Raw genomic sequence first — 18,887 nt, forward strand, 5'->3', positions numbered from 1 at the left:
AAGGGCAATCCAAGTGGCTTACTTGAGATGTTAATTATCTTTCATGTGAATACCTTTTTAGAAGTCAGACTTGGTGCTAATGCTACTCGGCCAAGGGAAATTCAGACCTAAACTGGTGTAAGGCAAAGGTGTGTTTTGGCCCCTTTTCTCATTAATTCGTGAACATTTGGAGAAATGTGGGCTCCTTTCTAATTATAAAGACAATATTTTGTCAGTTATATAAAAGATGTATACCACCAACTAGGACGCTTGAGGAACTTTTTAGATCATGATCACACATGGCAATAATGTGATTCATTTCAATAAGAATTTAATAGAATTAATCAGAATATAATGAACACAGAATAATTGTACTTGAATGCTTTTTCTTTGCTCAAAAAGATCGAATGACTACCTCCCAACCTGTAGATTTTGCACAATGCCTCTGTCTGGAGAGTGGACGCCACGTATTTAGAAACCCTTTGTAGGATTGTTTTAGCGCTTGTAATTTTCATGGCTTTCATTGCAGTGGACCAGCATTTTTTATTTAACGTGCGTGATCGGGTGTGAGGCATGTCATGGAGTCGCCAAGCAGAAAGGGACATGTGGCACGTGCCACAGCATGTCACCAATCTCTGGACTGGCTGATGCAAAATGTACTGTTTAAATAACTTGAAAGGCATTAAACAAGTGAAAAACGCCCTCTGAATCATTGTTGGATATTATAAATGAAATTAAAAATAGAACTTCAAACCTTGCACTCCATCTCTCAACCTCATGCATCAAAGCTCTAAACTATATCACTGTACCACCTGCCTGCATGGTGTCTTCCATTGAGCCCGTTTTATAACCTTTTCAGACAGCAGTTTTTGCTAGTACCTTTTTCACTGTCAATGTATTCCATACCGTGTCATGCCACCTACATTTCTCTTCATATCACCTTGAAATCGGTCTTCTCTTTGCTTCAAATAGTACTGCTGGCCTCTCTCCTCTTAGCCTATTGTCTTAAATTAAATAACTTTCAGCAATTGCATGGTTTAACCCCTTAAGTTCGGAGGACGAGGTATCTTTGAACAAGTCCTCTGATTACCTTGCCTAGACACAAGTGTTGCCTATGATTTTCCCCCTTTTACCTTGTTTTAAATTCGAAAGTACAAAGTTTGTTTCAACTTCGTGAGCATTTCTATCCGCAGGTACGTGTTCGTATCGTAACACCGGTCTGTCAAATCTTACTATATTTACCTTGAATTGTTGGAACAAGTGGAAGAGGTTGTGTGTGGTGTATTTTACGTGTGGTTTTGAATTTGTAGAAGTGAAGTGTTTTATGAACAGATGATTTTAAATACATGTACTTGTATTTTTTTACCTGTAACCTTGAGTCAGTGTTTGCTTGAGTCACAGTAATTGTGGTCCTTTGTGTAATCTCTACTACTGCTCATTTACTCTTGAGATAAGTCTGGCTGCTCCGCTACTGCTACCACTTTAACAGTGTAGTACAGGCTTGTACCAAAGGTTAACTTGTATTACCACTTGTAGTCTTAATTGTGTGTAGTGGTCCCTAAGGGCACTGCACAGGATTCTGCCTAACACGTAGCCTAGCCAGAGCTCTAGGATGGTCAAGGGTGATGGCCACAGACTTGCGCGCCCGTCTCCCTTTTTGGCCGACCGTCCCCAAGTTAAGCGGGAGTCCCAGGGAGGCCCCAGCAGGGACCCCATCCCTTCCTGGAGGGAAAAGCTTTAACGTAGGCCAGCCAAAACTCCAGGATGGTCGGGGGTGAAGTCCCCGGCTTTTGGCACCTGTCTCCCATGTTGAGTGACCATCTCCAAGTCTTGCTGCGGTTCCAGTGAGCCCCGGCAAGGTCCCCATCCCTTCCTGGAGGGAAAAGCTGTAACACAGGCCAGCCAGAGCTCTGCGACGGCCGGGGGTGCTGCCTCCAGGCTTGGGTGCCTGTCTCCCTTGTTGGTCGACCATCCCCAAGCACAGCGGCGGTTCCAGGGAGCCCCAGCAGGGTCCCCATCCCTCCCTAGAGGGAAAGCCTGTAACGCATGCCAGCTAGAACTCCAGGATGGTCGACGGTGATGGGTACGGCCTTTGGCACCTGTCTTCCATGTGGTTTGCCTGTCCCCAAGTCCAGCAGCGGTCAGGCACCAAGCCAGGGGACATCATCCCGACCGTCCTGAACTTCTGGCTGGGTATCCGTTACAGTTATTCCCTCCGGATGGGACTGCTGCTGGACTTGGGGATGATCGACCCACATGGGAGACAGGCGCCCAAGGCCAGGGGCAGCACCCCCAGCCATCCCGGACCTCTAGCTGCGCTCAGTTACAGCTTTTCTCTCCAGTGCGGGATGCAGACCCTACTGGGGCTACCTGGGACCGCCGCTGGGCTTGAGGACAGTATACCCTTTTTCTTTTCCGCCCAGGTGTGAGGTACCGTTTTCGTCAAGACACCAGTGGGAACGTGGGAAGGTATGACATGTGTTGTTGCTGGCGTGTTTCTGTGGTTTCTTGGTGGCAAATGTCTGAAAATTGTATTTTCCCTACATTTTGGACTTTGCCGGGCCTTGTGGGTAATACATTCTCGGGCGATTGGTGAAAGTCAGACCTCCTTGGATTCCCCTAGGTGTCTTCTTTTCAAATGTATGGGGTTCTCCGTTTTTTTTTTATAAATTATAAATGTTATCAGTAAATTATAGTTGTACTGTATTTATCAAACTTCATACAGTCAAGTGAGAAAAGTATGAATTAATCTACACACACACAGATACACTTCAATATCGCCTTAGTGTAAAGCGCTTTATAAATAAATCAATCAATCTTGTTACCATACTGTTTTGGAAAACATGTAAACAATACAATTAGACATTTTAAGCATTAGACAGTGACTGATTCTGTATGAGTATTATAGAATAAGATTTAACTTAAAACAGAAAAATTACCAACGTTGAAGCACATGACAGTGCACCAAGGAGGTGAGTTTTAAGGAAGCTGGCAGATCATTTGCTGCAATAACGTAGTAGCTTAGTGGTTAAGGAAATAGGCACGAGTTAGGGAACTCTTCAGACTGAGTCATCGAACTGGATTTTCATATCCTTTTTAAAACGATAGATTTTTTCTTTTATGACATTGTTTGCCATTTAGTGAAATACACGTGAGGTTTTTTTTCAATTATGACATTTTTTGGCATGGCATACGACACCTGCCAGTGGAACGTGTCACATATCATATTTGGATCCTACCCCTACGTGCCTGAACAGGTGTGAGGCAGGTCATGGAGTCGCCAAGCAGAAAGTGCATGTGATCGCACACACCCCCCAAAAAGCTCAAAGGGTATTGTGCATTCTTCAAGGGGTGTGGTGGACATCTCCTGATGGTTTTCAGCCTACGAGGAGAGCGGGCGTGCATCACAGACTGTAAGGGAGGATCATTTACTCCACTGAGGTGGGGACATTGGGTGTGACCTCCAATGAGAGCAGCATGCGGTCTTCGAAGAGGTGGATGATGCTCTGATTAATTACCGGTAATCTTCATTACTCCTAGTCCTACACTTCCTCGTCACAGTACTTACTTCATCCCTGCCTCGGACACAGGACCTTCTTCTATTTCTTTAAATTCCTATAACTCCGCCCCCACATTCATGTCACTAAGTTTTCATATTACCAAGCCGGAGCATGGGACCTTCCCTGCAGGGAGGGTGAGGAGGGTCGTCAGTACTCTGACGAGGAAGAGTAGGCCTAGGAGTAATGAAGATTACCGGTAAGTAATCCGAGCATTACCTCCACATCCACTCTTCCTCGTCCCAGTACTTACTTCATGAGGTATACCAAAGCAGCAACGGGGAAAAGGTCCCAATGAGACACAGAGCTAAAAACAGTGCAGCAAAAATACCCAAAATAACTCTTAATTCACATCCCCACAGACAAAACTCCAACCAGGAAGGAACCAACCCCCCCCTAGACCAGCCAAGGCGGCAGCCATACAAATCTCTTGCAGAGAAAAACCCTCCTTTCATCGGCCCAGGAAGCCGCCAAACCCCTGCCGGACCGCCCCTGATCGTGCGCAGGCACAGGCAGGCCAGAAGCCACATAGGCCCTGGAGATCACAACCCGGAACCACCGGAAAATGGAAACCACAGATGCGTTATGCCCAGCCCCAGCCAGACCACAAGCAATCAGAAGACTATCAGATTGGTGGAAAAAAGCAAACCTAGCCAAATACTCCAACACGTCCCGCCGGACAGAATGTTAAGCCAAGCCACCTCCTTATGCATTCTCAGATCATGAAAGAAGTCAGGGAGAACCAGATCCTGAGAGGTGTGAAAACCGAGATACAACTTAAGGGAGGAACTTCGGACCACACCTCAGCACCACCGAGTCTGGCAGCACCCTCAGGAAAGGAGGGTGACATAAGAGAGCCCCAATCTCCCCAAGCCTACGGGCAGAAGCGAGGGCAATAAGAAAGCAGATTTCAGTGTAAGATGTTTGATATCAATCTCGGAAAAAGGGCTCAAAAAGGAGGCCCTTGAAGAAAGCGTAATACAAGAGGGAGATCCCATGGGTGAAGCCGTTTATCAGCACAAGGACGGGAAGAAGAAAAACCCTGGAGCAACTTCCCCACCAACACCTCCCCAACAAAGTGATCATCCCCCCAAAAGGAATTTCATGGAGGCCCACTGAGAGCGAAGCCTGGAAAAAAACTGCCAGGCCCCGGTCAAAAGCCCTTTTGGAGGAATCGAAGGATAGCAGAGAGGCCAGAACGCAGGGGAGGGATCCCAGACCGGCCATAGCAGTCTCGGAAATGGCTCCAATGCCTGCCGAACACCTTCAGAGTGGAGGGTCTAAGAGCATCCATTATGTACTCAACTACAGGATCTGAGAACCCCTGAGATATCAACCTAGACTGAGCAATAGCCACACTGCCCATTGCATCCGGTGGAATTCCAACCGCAGATCCCCTTTAAGGGGAACCAGCCAAGGTTCCTAGGACCGAAACTCCAACCGAGAGGGGGCCAACTCCGGCGGGACCAGAACTGAGCTAACAACAACAACACAGTCACCCTGGACACTCTTATGCGCCAAACCACCCGGGGCAGAAGGGGAATAGGCGGAAAGGCATAAAGGAAAAACCCATAGGCCACAGTACAGAGAGGGCGTCCATCCCCCAAACCCCTCCGGACTGAAACCGAGAGCAGAAGAGGGGGAACTTCTGCTGAGGCCGTGGATCCAAACAGGTCTAGAACCGGAGACCCCAATCTGACACAGGTCACCGCAAAGACCTGGGCCAACAGGACCAGTTCCGCAGAGGAGTAAAAACCGGAGTCTGAGAAGATCCGCTTGAACATTGTCCACCCTTATGAGGCCACCAGAGACACCAGATGAGATTCCTCCCAGGTGCCTATCAGCGCTGCCAGAGCATTCAAGAAGAGGCCGGAACCCCTTTTGCAGTTGACATATGCTAAGGCCGTCGTATTGTCCGATCGGATCAAAGCCGCCGACCATCCAGCAACTCCTCGTAGTACACCAGAGCTTGGACAATGGCCAATTGGATGATCGCCGGCTCTCCCCAGATCTCACAACCCTTGAGCTGAGAGGACCCCCAATGTAGACCCTTTCTGCTGGCATCGGTAATAAGAGAGGCCACAGGAGGAAGGACTATGCACGCCTCAGCCTGTAGACCTGAAACCCCCCCGCCACCATAGCAGGGAGACTCACAGCGCTGGGGACACTGAAAAAAAAACTACCAAAGCCGAGACGTCGGGAGCCAGTGGGAGAGAGTATAAGACACCAGGGGATGTAACCGAAGACGGGCTCAAGGAACCGGAAAACACGCAAGACCCACGTGCCCCATAACTTCAGCAACAGGAGAGCCGAAACATACTGCCTACTGAGAACCCAGACCAGACAGCAAGCGCCCCCCCTGCACAACATCCAGAGTACGCTCTGCCCAGACGTCCAGACAAGCAGTGCATGGTCTTGAGACCCATAAGCAAGTGATATCCTAGAAGGCATAGGGACCAGGAACACCCGCAAGTAGAAAACTTGACCCTGAACAGGGAGAGGAACGGACAAGACGGTAACCCACAACAACCGTTCGGAGAGAACGGATCCCATGGGCAACTACTTGGACCGTGAGCTGGGTACGAAAGTCCTAACCATGCAAACCTGGACAGGAGGAGACAGGAACAGCAACTGATACCCCAATCCGGAAGGAGCCCATTACCCAGGAAGCCGAACCCCACCGGTCCCATACACCTCCGAGAAGATAGAGACGAGGAGCCAGGGAAAACCGCCAGTCACTGCACTTGCACCAGAGGAAAATCACAGGACGTTGAAGCATGCCTGTGCCACAATATAACCGCATGCTTGTCAGCCCACAAAAAGATCCTACTTATCAAAAGGGAGATATAGGACAGCCCAGAAGTCCAGCAGACCGTGCCCCCCCCCCCCCAGCCGACAGAGGAGCCACCAGGCTGGCGTCAAAAAGGCAGAATACTTTCACAAAGTGTGGCAAAGCAATCCATCCCGGATAGCAGACATCAGAGGCAACCCCCCCACCTGGGGTATGCCTACACTGGAAAAACCCACTGAAGTGACATCCCCCTCCACCGGCACCAGGGGTCCCGAGAACCCCTCTAAGCACAGACATGTGACACCATGTGCCATATCACTTCCCAGAAGTCTGAGAGGAGGCGTGAAAGCAAGACGTCGGCACCGGAGGACCTAGGCCCTAAAAGAAGAGACACTGGGAACCCTCTGAACGGCCATTACTTCCATGATTCATTTTCTATAATTCCATGCCGGACAAGGGAAAAGACAATCATCTCCTTTGACCTTCCCTCGTGAAGTTCAGAGGAAGAGGACACGACAAGGAGTCTGCGTCCATAGCTAGCACAGACCCAAGCACACCACTAACCCGCCACATGACAGAGGTTGCTTGAGCCCTGTATCCAGTAGCTGGTGGCCCCAAGCTCTAAATCGTTCCAACGCGTCGGTCTAGGAAGGATGAAGGGCCGAGTCTGCACCGTAGAGACTCGAAACCGAAGTGTAGACTATGCCAGGCCGGTACCCTTCCGGCCACTTGCAGACGTGCCCAAATCTGCGCTGTTTTCACAGGCTGCACGCAAAGAATGCAGCCAACATCCAGTACATCCTGGGCTGCGTGTGTCTGAGGTGGTATGTGACATGCCTGTGACAGAACAGAGACCCTGCACTTTCAAAGACTCTCTGCCACTGTCAACCCACGACAAGAAGCAGAGAGGTCTCACACCAAAAAGGAAGACTTAGCCCATACTGCCAAGTGCTTGCCATAATTTCCAATAAAGATATGTACACAAAGCACGAGGAAACGGCATGTTGAAGGAGTCAAGATGGGCATACCAGCAGGAGAGGGGAAAAATATCAAGCACAGTCCTCCCCCCTCCTTACCTTCCCCCAGAGAATGCAGCTAACATCCGGTGCATCCTGAGCTGTGTGTGTCTGAGGAGCGGGTGATATGTGACATGCCTGTGACAGAACAGAGCCCCTGCACTTTCAAAGACTCTCTGCCACTGTCAACCCACGACAAGAAGCAGAGATGCCAAACAACAAAAGGGAAGGCTAGCCCATACTGCCATGTGCTTGCCATAATTTCCAATAAAGATGTGTACACAGAGCACGAGGAAAAGGCCTGTTGAATCAAGATGGCCAAAAACAGGAGGAGAGGGGAAAAACATCAAGCCCAGTGCTCCCCTCTCCTTACCTTCCCCTCCCCCGGGCCGTGCAGGACCCGGGACACAATGCTCATGCTGCAGTCCGGAGCCCAGCAAAGAACCGAGCGAGGCAATCCTGCTCAACTGTGACCCCAAGCCCCGCAGGTGGCCCAGGTGCAGCACCGCACCTGAGGGAGCTCAGGGCCCCGCCACAGAGCCCCCCCCCCAGGGGGCCAGCAAGAGGTGCTCCCCAGTGCCCCGCACCGGGAAGAAAAAGTCCAACCTGCCGGAGGCAAGAAAAATTAAAACTGAGTGACATGAATGTGGTGGAGGAGTTATAGGAATTTAAAGAAATAGAAGAAGGTCCTGTGTCGGAGGCAGGGGCCTCATGAAGTAAGTACTGGGAGGAGGAAGAGTGGAGGTAATGCCGTGCGTGATGGGGTTGGAGAACAAGTATTGTGGGGTCTCAGTTTCTAAGAGTTGAGGTTACTCTTGATGGGGCTAGCGAGGTGTGAAGCACAGGCGCATCCAAAGAGGTATGCCATATATGAGATTTATTTATATTGTGTGAACCTGACGAACTTAATCATATTTGGGCGCAGATAACTCATCAAAACAGTAATAATCAGACAAAAGCCGAATCATCGGAGTTCAGTCCATGTACAATATATAGGGTTTGTTAAAAAGTTCATACATCCCTCATAGACAACAGACATAATTTAAATAAATGATCTTTTAACCGTTTCCTACATAGACTCAGTGATTTAACTGCTCGGATATCCAAGGGTAGTCTGTTTCAGATTCAAAGTCCATAGACCGCAAAACTGGACACACAAGTGGATGATGGAATACTTAAAAGTTTATCCTCGACCAGAGCCACCAGTTGGACAATATCTAGGAATCTTATCTGCCAAATAGGCCAGAGCCAGATTGTTAAGGCATTTAAACTAGCTAAGGCACCGAACTTTAAAATCAATTATATGCTCTGGGGGGCGCCTTTGGGGCCAGCGCATGCACGAGGGCTCCAAAGAGGGTGGAGGACTTGTGAGCGCCAATGTATTTAAATTTCTATTTTTTTACTTTTTTCTTACAACTGGTCAATTCTATTTAAAATACTTTTACGCCAAGTGGATTTTTTTAACTAGCCGCGTCCCTTAAGCAGCTCCACTTGTGGGATACTTCGCGTTCTCACGTCTCCATTAAAACAAACATCACGTGCCGCACTTTATTCATCATCCGTCTGGAAAAACAGTTCGAGGGAATCTCTAGGAACGGACAGAAATATCTTTCGGGCGCTAAGTGGGAGTGCCCCAGGGTCCCCCACAGTAACAGGCAGTCACGGTTGCTTGAAGAGGCAGATCGCAATTTCTAAGAGAGGAGGGTCGGGGGGCCTTGATTCATGAGTCACTAGGGGGAGGGGGGAAGAGTCGTCAAGTGCCTTTTAGCTGACTCTCCTGATCACACCATAATATTCCCGCAGATCCCCTCCATTGTGACGGCGCTCTTCATAGCTCACTCACCCGAACAATAACACGTCCCCGATCATCCTAAATTTCTCTATGTGCCAACACTACAAAACTCGCCCTGACAGTTACCGGAAGCGGAAACTACGTAATTCCCCTCAACCAATCGGTGCCCCGGCCATCTATTAAGATGTTTTGATTGGACTGATACCTTTGTTTACTAATTTCAGGAAGCTAACAGGGGAGGTAAACACTGAAATGTTCATCTTGTTTAAAATATCAGTTTACAGAATGAGCGGACATCTTTATATGGTGCACGTTCGATAAACACGTCAGAGGACACTGCGACGGAAGGCTAAATGAGGAGGCAATTTAAAAAACAATATTTCCCCAAGTCTTCTGCACTGCCCACGGTCCAGTAGGCGTTATTGGCGATCTTCTTTTCCCTGTTCCGATTACTTGTCTTAATTACTACTAGTCCTGCGCTTCCTTGTTACAGACTAGTACTTGTATGGTATCAACCTCCATTGAAAAGTATCCCCTTTCTATTTATCTACCACCCTCACTTGGAATATAATACCTTATCTCAACATGCAATAACATAGATGCCAACCTTTCAGAGTGGGGTCCAGAGTCAGTTATGATTTGCTCACGCTCCAAACATTTACATAGTTTGTATAGCTCCGCCCACTGACCTAACTAAAAAGACAAAATGCACTGAGCCCAAGGCATTGAGGACAATTACAGGGACAATAACAGGGACAGTTACTTTTTATTGCCATTTTTGTAATAGTGTTTAATAGCATAGATACGTGTATTTGCCCCAATAGAGGTAGACGAGCACTTCATCTTATTTGCATCACTCAGCTAAAGTGTGCACTGCATTGTACTTTCGAGTTACCCTTTAATAGGTCATTAGAAGGTGTTACATCTGGTCCCCCTAGACACACACCCCGACACGCACACAAGAACACTCGGGACGCGATGCTGCTTGCTCCGCGTCCCGGCGGGAACTGCCGCACGGGCGCACTTTATTAAACTACGCATGCGCGGGGCCACAACGAGGCCCGCGCATGCGCATCAACCAAACTGGGACGTCACATCCCTTTTTAACTTTAATCAAAACAAAGTAGTTGGGCGCGCATCTCCCTGCACGCCGGGTACACGGGCGGACATATGACCGCCCAGGAGTCTCACCTTGCCTCGTTCAGCTCAGTCACGTGAGTCCAGGACATAGTCCTTGAGATGCCCGGGCAACCGCCGCTCACGGCGGATAGGGTACCTTGGCAAGGAGGGAGGCGGAGGAGAAGCCTCATGTTCCGGTCTCGGTGGTTCCTTTCCCTGCACGCTCTCCGGATCTCCTGGCGGACCAGCCGGCCCTGCGCTTTCCACGGAGGTCCCATTTTCAGCCGGTCTTTCAATGCGTTTGAAGAACGACCGGTTGCGCGTGACTGTTCCTCGGTCGCAGGCTGCCGTCACCATGGTGCCCTTGACATGCGTTACCTTCCACGGGCGTGGCTCGAAGGGAAGGGACAAGGGACAACTTCCCCTCAGGGTGCCTGTTCCGGACCAACACGGTGTCACCCACTCGCACCTCCTTTTCTTGCAGACCCCTCCTTTCACTTTCTTTATCATTGCGCCTGGCCCGTTCATCCCTGACACCCTCATCGTCTATCACTCCGGGCAGACGGCCATCCTCCTCCGGTAGCATTCCCCTCGGGCATCGCCCAAATAGTGCTTCGGCTGGGGCCACTTTCGTGGATTGGTGCGGCGTCGTCCGGTATTCCCTCAGAAACTCCACAAGCTTCCTCTCCAAGTCTTCACCGCCGCAGGCGGAGATCCTCAGGACCTTGTTCAGAGTCCGCATCATTCTCTCAGCCTCTCCGTTGGCCCGCGGCCAGAGCGGGGACACCCTGCGATGCCGGATCCCCCGTTCACGGAGGTAAGTTGCGAATTGGCTGCCGGTGAACGGTGGCCCATTGTCCGAGCACAGGAGGTCTGGGAATCCATGGGTGGCAAACATTTTGTCTAGTGCCTTCGTTGCGAACTCTGTCGCCGTCGACTGTACCACCTCCACCTCGGGGTACCTGGACCATTGGTCCACTGCCACCAGGAAGTACATTCCCCGACCCGTCGAGCCAAAGTCCACATGGACAGTTTCCCATGGTCTGCAACTACGCTCCATCGACCTTATCGGCGGAGCTCTGACCCCGGGGCCGCCGCTTGACATGCGATACACCTCCTCACGAAACTCTCTACTCGCCCCTCCAAGTCCGGGAACCATACTTTGTTTCTCAGCCGAGCCTTCATTTTGACAATCCCCTGATGGCCGATATTGGCAAGTTCGAGGATCCTTGACCGCAGTGCCCTTGCGATAACAATTTGCCGCCCTCGAAGTATGAGTCCATCGTCCGCGACTGAGAGTTCATCCTTCACCTTCCAGAGCGCCCGGAGGTCATTCTGAGCCTCCGCTTGATGGCGGGAGTTGTCCTGCAGCACTTCCCTCCACTCGCCGCTCCTCACGGCATTCTTGACTATGGTGAACACCTCATCCTTTGAGCATTCTGTTGCCATCTCCAGCCTCGATATTGCCATTGGAAGAGACCCTTCCACCACCTGACACAACAGCCCGTGGCACTCATTCGCCCCAATGTCGGTGCCAGAGTTCTCCTTGTTGGGATGGCGCGACAGGTAGTCGGCCGGGTTGTTCGTGCCTGGTCGGTATACGAGTTTCACCCCGTACTCCATCAGGGCTAGCATCCACCTCTCTATCCTGGGGGGCGGCTTGGACGACCCCCCAGCCAGTATGGGCAGGAGCGGCTTGTGGTCCGTTACCACCACTACAGGTTTGCCCAGTATGTACAACCGGAAATGGCGACAGCCCCACAGGATGGCTAACGCTTCCCGTTCAATCTGAGAGTATCTCATTTCCGTGTCCGAAAAGGCCTTACTCGCATATGCGATGGGGTGCATGTCCCCACGTTCATCAGGTTGCATCAGCACCGCTCCCACTCCTACCGGACTGGTGTCAACCACCACCTCTGACTCCACTTTGGGGTTGAAATAAGCCATGGTGTCTCCATCTGACAGGGCATTTTTCAGAGTCTGGAATGCCTCCTGCTCATTGGCTCCCCATTTCCACGCAGCGTCGTTCCTTGTTAGTACTCTGAGTGGTTCTGCCAGCGACGCTAGCCCCTTGATGAAGCGCCCACAATAAGTAACCATCCCCAAGAAGCTCCTCACTTCCATAGGTGACTGGGGGGGGCGGCTTCCTTAATGTCCTTCACTTTGGCGGGGTCGGGCGACACACCGGCTGCGTGGAAAATGAACCCAAAGAAGCCAATGCGGTCCTTGAAGAACTCACATTTCTGTCGATGAAGGGTGAGCCCTAGGTTCTTCAACCTCAGGAGCGTGTCCTCCAACCTCTTCATGTGCTCCTGTTCAGAGTCCGCGAAGATTAAGATGTCATCGCTCATGTTCAGCACCCCTTTCAGGCCAGCCAAAGCTCCTCTGATGGTGTTCTGGAAAACTTCGGCGGCTGATGAGATGCCGAAGCTCAGTGGTTTGAATTGGAAGAGGCCGTCATGCGTCGTAAAAGTAGTTATGAACCTGGAGTCCGGGTGCAGTTCGAGCTGGTGGTAGCCCGCTCGTAGGTCCAACTTCGAGAATACTCTCGCCCCTGAAGCTCTCCGATGATGTCATCCAGAGTGGGTGTGATGTGCCTTTCCCTCTTAATTGCGGCATTTGGGAGGCGCATGTCCACGCAGATTCTCACTGCCCCAGGCTGCTTTGGCTTGGGGGCCACCACTATCGGGGACACCCAGGGCGTCGGCCCCTCCAGTCTCTCAATAATGTCCATCTCTACCAGTGATTGGAGTTCCTCCTCCACCTTTTCCCGTAGGTGAAACGGGATCCTACGATGCTTGAGGGCCGTCGGTCTGATGGACTCGTCGATATGCAGGCGCACTGGTGGTGCTTTAAGTTTCCCTATGCCTTCGAAGATGCCCGAGAACCTGTCCAGCAGTGTCTCAATGTCTATCTGGTATACACCATATGCAAAATGAACCAAGTTGAGGGCCTCCGACGCCGCGCAGCTGAGGAGCGAGTGAGGGCTCACGTCAGTGACAAAGAATTTTGCCTTGATGCTACTACCCCCTTTCGACACAGGTGACACGAACACACCCTTGAGTGGCAGCGGGGTGTCTCCTCCAAAAGTAAATATCTTCGCCGTGGACTTGTCTAGTGTCGGCGGACCTGGAAGTTTCTGGTAGTCCTCCTCTGCCAACACGCACTCAGAAGCACCCGTGTCTATGAGTATCTGGGTCGGCACTCCCAATATGTCCACCTCGCACCTGGGCTGCCTCCTCCTTTTGCTCTCCGAGGCAATGTTGGAGATGAAGAATACCTCTTCATCCTCTTCGTCTTCTTCCTCTTCCTCCGCGATCTGTAACTTCCGTATCTCCTGTTCGAGGGCAGCAATGCTGCGTTGCCTTCTGAATCCGCCACCTCTCGCCCTCACGGGACCTCTCTGGGTGGGTACAGGTGCCGGTGCGCGGCACATGCGAGCATAGTGTCCTAGACCATTGCACCGCCCGCACGACCTCGTCTTGGCGGGGCACTCCTCAACATGAGGCAAGTCATACCCGCAATCCGGACAAATCGACCCAGGCGTGGACGGGTACCTGTTCTCCGATGCCTTCGGGGCCCACTTTTCTTTCAGCTTAGTTCTCTTGGAAACAGCAAAGGCCTCCTCCCTTGCATTCGGCCTGACCGCTGCGTCCATACTCGCCCCTCTGGATTCCGCTAGCTCATAAGTCCTCCCACTGTCCAGTATCTGCTGCAGTGACCATCCTGGCTCCCTCAGCACTTGACGTCGCAATTTGCCGGAGCTGCAGCCCTGGAGCACCTGGTTTCTAATCATCAGTTCGTCATTGTCCCAGCGACACGTGCTGGCAATCAATCGAAGTCTGGCACAGAATTGATCTAGAGATTCTTCCTCCCTTTGCTTCTCTCTGCAGAAAAGGAACCTTTCGTAGTCGACATTGGACTGTGGGATGAAATGATTTTCCAGCGCGGTCTTGACCGTGTCATACGTGACCATCGGTAGGGCAAGTGATTCATAGATGCGCATAATGTCCAGGCCAGCTGAATATAGAAGGGTCGCCCTTTTTGCGTCGTCATTTGAAGTCCCCGTCACTATAAAGTACATTTCCAACTTCTTGACCCATAGGAGCCACCTGGGACCCAGCTTAGACGGGGGGCCTGACATGTCGAATTCCTGCATGGGCAGTAGCGATCCTCGTTGTGTCCTTACCACTCTTGTCGCTACTTCCGCTTCATCCTCGCTGCCTGACATCTTCACAGGTCGCACAGGCACCTCTCGGTGTGATAGAGGCCGCTAACCTGGCTGATGAGTTCTTCCGCGCACTTTTCGCTGTGTCCAATCCGCGGCTTCGTGCCTGTCCTTTTGTAGTTTTATTTATTTATTTTTTTGGAGTGTCCCCAGATTGCTGGGGACAGTCAAAAGTTCCAAAAATTTCCCTCGTGGCAGCGCACGAGCACCTTTTCAGGCCGCTACTGCCTCGAGGCGACAAACGTTCTTGCTCGATCCGCGTCGAGCACTCTCGTGCCGACGACGTGCGTCCTACGCCCACGTCCGTAGGGCGAACGCTGTGGCAGCGATTCGCCTCGTCGCCAGTTGTTACATCTGGTCCCCCTGGGCCCACGCAGACACACACCCCGACACGCACACAAGAACACTCGGGACGCGATGCTGCTTGCTCCACGTCCCGGCGGGAACTGCCGCACGGGCGCACTTTATTAACCTACGCATGCGCGGGGCCACAACGAGGCCCGCGCATGCGCATCAACCAAACTGGGACGTCACAGAAGGGATGGGGTTGCACTGCAGTGCCTTGTGATCATGGGCAGAACTGTTCTGAGACGGTGTTTTCACAAGCAGTGACTTTCTTGACAGTTTGAAACATCAGTGGTAATGGGACAAACACAATTATCTGATCTTGCAATGAACCCAATTGCAAACACTTGTATATCAGTGCACAATTTCTCAGAAATTAGCATGTTTCTTCAACCCAGTCTCATCAGTAACTTGTGAGCCTGACTCAAAGCATCTAAATCGCTTTGATTTTGAGAGATGTGTCGGCAAGGCTATACACTTCTGGACTGTGACATCTGGTAGCTTTAGGCCATCACAAGGGGTCAAGGCTCTGTCTCTGGCAGAAGCAGACCTCAGTAAAGCCATTGTACAGAAATGAAAGTAAGTCATTTTAGTAAGTGATGACCTTTTATTTAATTCGGCCCTGCTCACAGGTTTCCCAACTGTTTGCAGCCTCAAGATTTTTTTTTTTTTTACAGATCAAACCCCCAAGTGGCAGTCCGTTCGTGGACAGCTCAGCAATAGTCGAGGCTTGTCGGGCGTCACTGATTACTGTGACCAAGAACAAGAGTACAGTTGGCTGCTCTGACCAGATGGGAGGAGGAGACAGCTTAGACTTAAACATACATCAAACTCATAAAGGTCATGGCAATTCAATAACAGAAATAACAGTTATTTTCAACATAATACTAATAACTGTGTATCGTTGTAACCTGAGTCAGATCGCCATCCCCAGATTCAAAATAGGATTTTCAATCAAAAGTTCAAATAAGCAAGTTCTTTTCTATAGCCAAGTTTTGATCATAAAGTTCTTCTTGTTCCAAAGGTCTTTCACTTGGACTTTAACCAACAGTTTAACCAAACGACAAGTGTTTATCTCTCCAAGTAAAGACAAAAGTTCAACACAACTTCTTATTCTTAAGAAAACAAAAGTACCTTCATCATTCGTGTGTATCAGCAACAATATATTGTCAGTATGATTCACCACAATTTATGAACACTTTAGTGGTCCTGCCACTTTTTCTTCTTCACATCTTTCAACCCCTGCTGATTTCCTGTCTGATACTGCACTGGTCACCTGGCTACCCTCTGATTTCGGGTCCAGGTTCCTGCTCGCCTAGTTGCACACCCGCACTGCCTCACGGCAACCCTTGCACTTGGGTCTGTATCTGTAACCCTACAGTCCCCCTGCCTGCACTTTTGGACACCTGCTGTCTGCACTTAGCCTTGCAACTGCCACCTGCTGGCCGCACTTCTTGTTATTGTTTTGATCCCATGTACAGCACTGTCTCCTCCCCTTTCCCCTGGCACTTTTCCCCTGGCCCCTGCACTTGCGCGATCTCAATGTCACTTGGCCTAGTAAGATCCTTGTCCCTGTCCTCCCTCTATTCCCCCTCCCTTGCCTCGTCGTGCCTTGAAACACTTGTGTATAGGCGCCTTACAAATGCCATATCATATCATAAGCACAGTGCAGTACTTCATTAATTTCTTCCTAGTCCACTAACCTGCTAGGACTAAAACCTCTCTATCCTGCTATACTTGGCTGCCAGGACAAAAGCTACTAACACTACTACAAGTACCTTTTAGAAAAGTCTTTGACTTTCAACAACATCAACATTCACAACTTCTTCTGGGAAAACATGAGACACATTGGTGCTGTTTGTTCCACTGTTGTATTTGCCACAGGCAAAGCAGGATATTCTCCTCTCCTCCTTTATACTTTCTAGCAGGAGGGCTTCTCTCCTGCCAATCTTGTTTTCCCACTTTTACATCAACCACTGCTGACAATGTTTCTGTATTACACTTTCCCCTCTCTGGCTTAGGCAATGCTAGTTGACATCCTCCTCACCTATTGTCTGTTCCTTACTCTGGAAATAAAGGTTATAGTAAGCTTGCTTCAGTATTGCCCTCTCTTGGCTTTGGCAATGATGGTTATGATTAGCTTGCTTTTGTATTGCTCCCTCTTTATATTGGTAATTATGTTGGCCTTTATAGCAATGACTATAACCTTGCAATGACCTTTCTTTTCTTCATGTTTTGCAAAGTTCTTGTTACCCAAAGTTGACTTTTTTTTATATTCGTTCCGTATTCAAATTTATTATCAGGGGCCAGCGGTCGATTCCGGAGCATACCGAGATTACCCGACAATGCCAAACTCACCGGTTCCTGCACACCTGTCCGCTCGACGTGCTGCCGCTGTTCGTTCTGCCTCTTCTGACGCCTCCTCCACGTCAGACTGCTTTGGTGTGTTTCCTGCGGACCACACCGATCGGGAAAGGAGATTTCCTTGCTCCTAATGTACTCCGGTGCTCGACAGCCACTGGGACACAAAGAACAAGGAGATTCTCTCTCCCATGGGAAAGCTTGTTACAACACCGCTTCCCACTGCACAACCTTTGCAATTATGGCCATCAATGTTGGCGACCCTCTCAGGACCCAATTCGCTCCAAAGATAGTGGCGGCTCCGGCAGCTCCTATTCCTTTCTTTTTCCACTGTAACTGCAACAGGTGGTCTCTGCAACTCCACCTTCTATTTCTCATGGCTGACACCTTATATATTCAAAAGTCCCACTCAGGGGTGGGTCATTAGAACCACTAGACTGTACCTTGCAGTTTAGAACCTCTGAGTCCCTCTTCCTCGTCCCAGTACTTTAGGGCATTGCAAGACTTGAAGTCCCCAATGTTCTGATTTCGTTTTCCTTCAGAAATACAAACTTTTACTTGATTGATTTACTCTGTTTATTAAATAGACCCCAAGGAAGGGTTTGATAGGAGTCAATGGTTTATTCCGATATAAGGAAGAATTATATTCATCAGAAGTCAGGGTATTAAGTTTCTGATTCCTACACATATTATTCCCCTGTTGATCATAAGCATTTTCACAACCATTAGTATGGGTAGCTTCCTGAAGGGAAACCTTACTCTGACAGCAAGCCATTAAATATTCTGGCATCATGGAGATCTCTGTTACAGAAGAAGATAAATACTGCGTCTCTCCTAACGGATTCCTCCTGTTCCTTTTGGGACCTTCTCCTCCAAGGTGATTGGCCTGGCTAATATCACTCCCAGTGTTAGGATCAGGTAGCGGCTACCTTTCTCTGGCCACCTGGGAGGAGACTTTAGGCAGGGAGTCTGTGAGGATTCTGCAGAATTCATCACACCACTTTCATAGTCAGTCCAAGTATCAGCGGTACAATCAATTCTAGATTGCAGCTGCATCTGTACATATTTTAAACATATTAAGTTATAATGCTTTAAACATATATTGAAGTTTTCAACTGGTAATAGTTTTATTTTGGATGTGCGAGAAATGCGACACCTTTTATTTTGATGCCGTAGTCTCACAAGAATACGAACGTAGCTTTCATTTTGACTTCCTCCTGAGCTGGCCAAGTTACATAGAAGTTGCGTTCTTTGGTAAGTCTAATTTGTTGTTAAACTACACATTTCATTCTGACTTTCCTAGCAAATCTTGCAGTTGTTACTGTTTTTTCAGCTTGCATAATGAACATTTTGTTTTTCGTTGTCCTGCAATTTTTGTTAATTCCGACATGAAAACCTGATCTCTTTTTCGTGTCTCTTCTGTATGATCACTACGCGTCCAAAATCTTTACATTCAGAATTTTCTCCTATGACATTTTCGGAAGTGTAGTGATCACACATATCCACCTAAAGTAAACATATTATGGAACCCAATGTATGTGAAACAAAACTTTTAAAAGGAATTATCTAGCACTTGGATCCCGGATGTTACATGGCTACAGTTTATGTGATTCATTAAACTTACATCAAATAATACATTGTAACGCATTTCCCTTATCTCTCCATTTATTTCTCTTCCTCTCAACTCCTCTAGACTGAA

At 49.4% G+C, this 18,887-nt stretch overlaps 1 protein-coding gene across 2 annotated transcripts in view; it reads right to left on the bottom strand.

Moving 5' to 3' along the window:
* Positions 1-9,348, bottom strand: part of SMIM7 (small integral membrane protein 7) — a 216,468-nt gene extending 207,120 nt beyond the window's left edge. Inside the window, exon 1 of one of the 2 annotated variants that reach the window (XM_069649201.1) lies at positions 9,187-9,348. In XM_069649201.1, the coding sequence (XP_069505302.1) occupies positions 9,187-9,212 (26 nt within the window). In that variant the 5' untranslated portion in view covers positions 9,213-9,348. The remainder of the gene's footprint in view (positions 1-9,186) is intronic. The other variant, XM_069649200.1, reaches the window with a different exon arrangement.
* Between the last annotated feature and the right edge of the window lie 9,539 nt (positions 9,349-18,887).

Source organism: Ambystoma mexicanum, chromosome 1p, assembly GCF_040938575.1.
Source record: "Ambystoma mexicanum isolate Mex_15411 chromosome 1p, UKY_AmexF1_1, whole genome shotgun sequence".
NCBI classification, from domain to species: Eukaryota; Metazoa; Chordata; class Amphibia; order Caudata; family Ambystomatidae; genus Ambystoma; species Ambystoma mexicanum.